We start from the raw sequence: 6,890 nt of genomic DNA, 5'->3' as shown, positions 1-6,890 counted from the left end.
AGAGGAGCGGCTCACGGGCAGCCTCCACCCGGCTTCACGGGGCCGTGAGGTCACAATTGCCCCGCTACATGGCTGTGCAGAGCTGTGATGTCACAAGGCCCAGCTGTGATGCTGTCCCATGGCACAGGCATTGCTCGGCGCCTGACCCAACGGCAGCACTTGCTGTGGCTGCAGCGGTGGTGGTGGCAGCATGGCACGAGTGTGGGGGGCCACGGCCCCTGCCCGCCTTGTCCTCCTCCTGCTACTGATGTCCCCTGCGTTCCTGGGAGATTTGTGCTGCTCCGCTTCCAGTACAGGGAGCAGGTGAGTGGGCAGCGATGGATCCAAAGCTGAGCGGCGCGAGGGGCAAGAAGTCAGGCTGAGTTGCCATGGCCCTACACCACCCTTCCCTGGGGCTACCTCCCATGGTGGACGTTAGGCAGAGGGTGACAGGCAGCACCGCAGGAGCCAGCCAAGAGCCTGTGGCAGCGCTTGCTCCCCAGGGCTGGCTCCAACCATGCCAGACCATGACTCTGCTGCTTGCTGGCTGGAGCACGGCCTTCATCCTGGGAGATGCCCTGGGTGAGAGCTCACAAGATGTGTGCTGGGAAAAGCATGAGCATTTCTGCTCCAGCCTGGTGGTACTCCCCATAGACAAATCCCGGTTTCCAACACAGAGCCCCCACCCACAGCCCAGAGGAAGAGGCAGGTGTGTTTTCCTCCAGTGCTTTGGTGTGACCTTCCTTTGTGTACACCAGAGGTGCCCCAGTAAGAAAGTCCCAAAGGGCTGAATCTTCTTCTGTGTGGTCCATAAGGGTTGTTGCACGTGGCGTGGAGAACGTATCATGTAAGCTGCCAGGTGGCAGCCAAGAGGTCCTCCTGGCCACTCTGCTACTGTGCAAATCATGACCTGCGTCTTTCTCCCGCCCCCTTGCCTGACCCACCTCCAGTTGCTAAGGGAGAAGAATATCACAACATCCCCAGTAATGGGAACTTCTCTAATCAGTTCTTCTTGATTGTAGATGATGACATTGGTGCGCCCTATTCAGATGATAGTCTGAATCCAGGTTTTGTGCCTCGGGGTCAACCCAGAGGTAGGTTCTGAGTGTCTGTTCCCATGAAGGCAGAAAAATTTGTGCCCCAGCAGCACGCAGTTTTATTTCAGATCCTCTCAAGGTCCTCCTAACCTGCTTGTACCTTGGAGGTCTTGCGCAGATCAGTCATGAGTATTTTGTGACTTGGAGAGCTGCCACATTTCAGTGGGAATGTTAACCCTGCCCCTCTCCAGCTGAGAGAACTCAGCCCTTCGTATTTGGGCCCTGACCTGCCACCACACCCTGCAGGTCACTGAGGAAAAAGTAGGCCCCAACGTGCAGAGGAAGCTCTGCTCACCAGTGTCTGATCACACTTGTCCCTGCAGGCCCTCTTGCTCAATCCGCACAGCAGAATCCTGTCCCTGAGCCTGGGGTGGACTCCAGGGGTAAGTCCCCAGTCTTCATTTCCTTGATATTTGTTCATACTTGGTGGTGATAGTTCAGCAAGGCTTCAGCTCTTCAGCTCCCAGCATCGTGCTGGCTTTGTCTCAGAGGTCTCCCGGTAAGAAAACCTCAAGGGGCCGAATGTTGTTCCGTGAGGTCTCTGAGGGCTCTTTCACATGGCCTGGAGAAAGTATTTTGAAAGCTGCTGAATGCCAGCCAGCAGGTCGCCTGGCCCCTCTGCAACTTTGGATCTTTAGTCCTGCATCTGAGTCGCGCGTCCGTACCTGAGCCCGTTGTAGTCACTGCAGGTTACTAAGGAAGAGAGAGGTGGCCACGTGCAATGGGAACGTTTCTCATCTGCCCTTGATGACAGCTGCGTCCTGTGGCAGTGCCCCTGTGGGCAGCCAGGATCTGTTTCCAAGCTGCTCCTTTGTGGAACGGAGAGAACAGCGTCACGAAGGAATCCCCTGTCTTAATTGCATCCCCTGTCATTCTGACTGGAAGAACGTCTAAGTAAAGTCTCTCTGTCCTGTGTTTGATTGCAGGTGTGACTGGAATGAAGGTGCTCCAGCTTCCCCTCTGAGTTCCAGGACTGAAACTCCGGCAGATCACATGGGTATGTCATGGCTTTTTAGTTCCTTTGAGAGCTGCCAGCTCAAAGGCCAAATGTCGGCCAGGTCTGTCTGCAGGTGTGAGAGCGTAGTCCTGTGCGTGTATGCCCTTTCCTTGCACGATCCCCTGGTATGCTCCACTATTCAGTGATGCCGTTGTGCACGGAAACTTTTCATGGGTCTTTGGTTGCAGAAGTGCCCCCAGGGAGGGCCTTGCTGGTTTCTCGGCTCCTTCCTGCGATGGAGACCAGTTGGAATCCCATGGGTGAGTAGATGGTCTTCACTGATTCCACTGACGCACTGCTGGTCTTCAAAACTTCAAGCACGGGAGACTGAATTTCATGCATTCTGTTAAGGTCCGCAAAGAGGAAACAGAGGAAAGGATACACCTAGAAGAGGGAAGTACTACTGGTGGTCATCCCGTGTCCTAAAGGAACCCGTGAAGAAAATGGAGAAGGCAGCGCATGGTGGGACTAAAGGGACTGACCAAGAGACTGTGCAGAAGGAGCCATTGCAGGAAAGCAGCAGTGACACACGGCCAGTCTCTGACAGAAAAACACAGGCAGAACAAGCAGCTGGATTGCCAGGTAATTTCAGTCCCATGGTCATCTGGTGTCACCAACCAGAATCACTGTGTGCCACCAGGCCCTTCCTGCCTGCTCTTGCGCAGCAGGCCGGCAGCCAAACGTGAGCAGGCTAGTACAGAGCACGTGCTATAAAGGAACGCGAGGGCGATGAGCCTGGCCCTGTGTGGTAGGAGCCTGCAGGAGTGTTTCTCTGCTGGGCTGGCTCCAGCTGTGCCTTGTGCTGGCTGGAGGCCGACCTTCAGCCTGGGGGATGTTCTGGCGGAGAGCTCAGGACATGTGTGCTGGGGAAAGTGTGAGGGTTTCTGCTCTGCACTGCTCCCGACGGACAAAGCCCAGACCCCAGGGCAGAGCCCCAGCCCTCAGCCCAGAGTGCCGGTGCAGCCTCTCCCTGCCCAACGAGAAGTGGAAGCAATCCTTCTTGTCCTCTGGTGCTTATACACCAGAGATGGAGGTACCCACTGATGATAAAGGAAACCTCTTGGGTCCATGAAGCACACTGTGAGATCATCTGCAGCGCAGATGACAGTAACCTGTGGCATTGTCTCGGTTCTTCCAGGGGTGGATGTTGGGAAAATCACAACGGCCGCTGTTGGCGAAGAGCTGCGAAAACACCACATCCCAGTGATTGCTGTGGTCTCCGCTGTGCTGCTGTCCGTGCTGATGCTGGCCTGTGTTCCTATGCTGTGGATGTGGAAAAAATATCTGTGAGTTAGCTTTTCCCCAAGACACTGTATCGCTGCATTTGGCTATGAAGCATTTGTGGTGACAGGATCCTGGACGGCCCAAATCAGCTGCTGGCAGTACACCGCCAGGATTTATGTTGCAAGGCCTTTTAAGTGTTCCCTCGATTCCTATCAGTGAGTAGTGCTTTCTGAAACTCATTCCCACAGGGCACGCAAGACAGAGCGGACAGCAGCAAGACAAGCTGACTGGGAGAGAGATCAAAACAGAGATGAAGGCAGAGCGGAGCTGGGGGAGGCTGCAAAGGAGGATGTCCTCGACCAAGGAAAAATCATCTCCAGGCCATTCTCCTGGTCCTTTGAAGCAGAATTTGCTGACCTGTGCAACAGAATCAGAGCAGACCCCTCCCTTCAGCCCATGCATCCCAGCAGCTCTCCTACTGTCAACGTCTCTTCCCTCAGTAGCTGCAGCTCTCAGGATACCCCTGAGCCATCCAGTGCCCCTGTTACCCGGTGCCAAGAAGGCTCGGGTTCATTTGGAGGGTCCCACTTTGTGATTAATAAAGACATTCCATTCAAAAGCTGCTGCTGTGACCATTTCCATTGAGTTTATAGTGCATAGGGCTGGGGCCAGCACTTGGTGCAAGGGAAGCAGTCGGAGAGCTGCAAGCCAGGGAGGGCCTCCTTGGTCCCAGCCTCAGCTTGCTTGTCTAACTGGGCGGTCACCAAGCTCCCACCAGAGCAGGGAAGTGCTGGGGAGACTTGATATGTGAAGAGTCGTCCTTGAGCTCTTCTGGGCTACTGCCCTGAATCAGGGCATGCAGGGAGGGAAGGAGGCACTTGGAAGGAAGCACTGAGCGCATCTAGGAGAAACCGACACTGCAGCAGAGGCTGGCTAGTACAGTGAAACTGTACGGTGAAGCTGCAACAAATGGAACGGAACAGAGATCTACACAGGGTAATTGTTGATGCCTTCAGGAGAGCAGACGACAGCCTGCCCCATGGCAGTCCCTGTGGAGTCTCACCTCGCACATTCACTCGCTCACGGACGGAGCTCGTCCCTCAGCACTGCCGAGGACTCTGGCAAGGCTCCTCTCCGCCTTTCACGGAGAGGGTCACCTTCCTCAGCTCGCCCCTTTCTCCCAACGTTACCGGGAGGGTGAATTAATTTCTTTTGATATCTTTTCCTATAGCTCCTATTTCTCAAATTCAGGCTCTGTCAGTGCCTTCGTTTGTACTACAAGACAGAAAGCCCACCCCGCCTACAAGCGAAAAAATGGCTCGGTACCAAACCCCCCTCCCCGTTTTACTGCTCGGCACGATGCTCTCTGGCCTGGAACAACTCTTTGGTCAGTTCTGCGTCTTCTGCCTGGTTATGTTTCCCTCTCAACTTCAAGCACATCCCTAAGTCTATTCACCAGGATGGGTGAGTGAGAAACAGAGGAGTGCTGACATTCTGCAAGCACTGTTCAGCAACAGCCACAGCATCGGCGTGCTATCACCACTGTTTTGGTCACAAATCTAAAACCCAGCATTGTCTGAGCTGCAACGGACAACTCCATCCCAGCCAGACCCACCTGAGTACCTGAGTGTACATCCCTATGACTTCTCCTGGCTCTCTCAGCACTCTCAGGCGCAAAACTTCCAGTCCCAGCGGCTGTTCAGCACAGAGGAACTCATGGCTTTATCTCCACCCAATGCTGGTTGTTCTCCATGGCTCTGCCTCAAGGCAGCAGGGCCTGGGAGACCCTGCTAGTAAAGCCCGAGGCAAAAGAGGACACAGCCTACATCTCACCCATCCGCAGAGTCTCATTTGGAACTGACCACATGTCAGTTTTCTTTTTTCCTTGTCTGCAACTTTGCTTATGCAGCTGTGGCACTGCAGTGACCTGCGATTCCTTCCTGCGCACACTGACCGTGCAGTGACACAGTAGCTCGCTGTGGTTGAGACCAGCAGCAGCTGAACACCACACACGGCCCTTTGCTCACTGTCCCCTTCTCAGCAGGATGGGGGAGAGAACTGTAGCAGAGGTAGAGCTCACGGACTGAGGAAAAACTATTTACTGAGACAGGAAAGGAAGAGCGAGAAATAACAGTAACGGCAATAACCATGTGTGCCTCCACAAAACAAGCGATGCACACGCAGCTGCTCACCACCCGCCAACTGACACGCAGGCCAGACCCCAAGCTGCGGCCCGCCCCGGCCAACGCTTCTCAGTTTTAGAGTTCCTCATGTGATCCCGTATGCGATGGAAGACCTCTTTGGTCAGTTGAGGGCAGCTGTCCCGGCTCTGTCCCCTCCCAGCTCCTTGCCCCCCCAGCCCCTCGCTGGCAGGACAGGGCGAGGAGCTGAGAAACTGAAATCTCCTTGGCTCTGTGCAGCACTGCTCAGCAAAACTAAAACATGAGTGTGTTATCGATAGTCTTCTCCTAAAGCCAAAGCACAGCATCGCACCAGACCTACAAAGGAAACCAACTTTGTCCCAGCTGAAAGCAGGACACGGAGCAGGGGAAGGGATTTCCCGAGTTCCCGTAGGAGATGCAGCAGATGCGTGTGCTCAGTTTGGCTGGGCAGGTAATACCTAAAGGATTAGTCCTGGAGAATTAACCACAGTGGGTTATAAGGATGCAAAGAACAAAACAAAACAAAACAACAAACAAACAAACAAAAAACACACTGGGTACATTTCTGCAATGAATAATTCAAGCCCAAAGCAGACAAATCTAATCAATTGTGAATTTTCTTCCTCTTCCGATGGCATCCACATTGCAGCACAATCAAGCTCTCACTTGGGTTCTAACCTGCCTTCTTGAATTCCCTGTTTCCTTAGGGCCCTTAATGGTCAAACATCCCACTAGTTTATGTTGCTGTTGCTCTCTGCTGTTTTTACGCTTTACTAAAAATGCATTAAAAAAGGTTGGTTACTGAAATGCCTTAAATTTATTATATATTGATATGCGTCCCAAGGCAATTCCTGTTTGCTCAGTATGGCCCATGCAGATTAAGGCAAATTAAGAAATTAATTCCTGTTTGCTCAGGGCAGCTAAAAGGTTGGATAGCCATGATCTAGATCCTTCTGCAAGGCCTCTCGGCCTCCGGGGAGCCTACAGCAGTTAAGTACCATTAGGAAACTTGCCGAGGACGCACTCCCCTCCTGCACCCAGGTCATCGATCAAAGTGTTCGACAGGACTGGCCGAGAACACTGCGAGTGACCGCACAACCAGGCAGATAGAGCTGCATTCACTGTGACTCTTTGAGCTCTGCCATCAAGCCACTACTTATCCAGCTCGCAGCTGGATAACTTGTCCAGAAGGACATTGAGAGCGACAGTATCCAAGGCCTTACTGAAATCCGGCAAGATTACATCCACTGCCTTCCCTTAATGCACTAAGAAGGAGGCCTTACTATAGAACGAGATGCAGACACGCAGACACACACACAGTCACACACCCCGCGCGCAGCTGTGTCATACACAGACACACACACAGTCAGATACACACACACAAAACACATGGCTGTGTCACACATGCACACACACACACAGTTGTGTCAC

The 6,890-nt window shown here is 53.4% G+C and overlaps 1 protein-coding gene across 1 annotated transcript; it reads left to right on the top strand.

The window, feature by feature from the left end:
• Nucleotides 1–506: 506 nt before the first annotated feature.
• On the top strand, nt 507–3,942 carry LOC121106762. Its single transcript, XM_040647461.2, has 9 exons — nt 507–561; nt 930–1,073; nt 1,400–1,459; nt 1,566–1,575; nt 2,003–2,073; nt 2,262–2,333; nt 2,425–2,655; nt 3,212–3,359; nt 3,546–3,942. The coding sequence occupies exons 1-9, from the start codon at nt 507–509 to the stop codon at nt 3,940–3,942; spliced, it is 1,188 nt and encodes a 395-aa protein (XP_040503395.2).
• The last annotated feature ends 2,948 nt before the right edge of the window (nt 3,943–6,890 follow it).

This window comes from Gallus gallus, chromosome 14, assembly GCF_016699485.2.
Source record: "Gallus gallus isolate bGalGal1 chromosome 14, bGalGal1.mat.broiler.GRCg7b, whole genome shotgun sequence".
Taxonomy (NCBI): Eukaryota; Metazoa; Chordata; class Aves; order Galliformes; family Phasianidae; genus Gallus; species Gallus gallus.
Note: the sequence above shows the minus strand (reverse complement) of the source record. Positions and strands in the feature narration are given on the sequence as shown.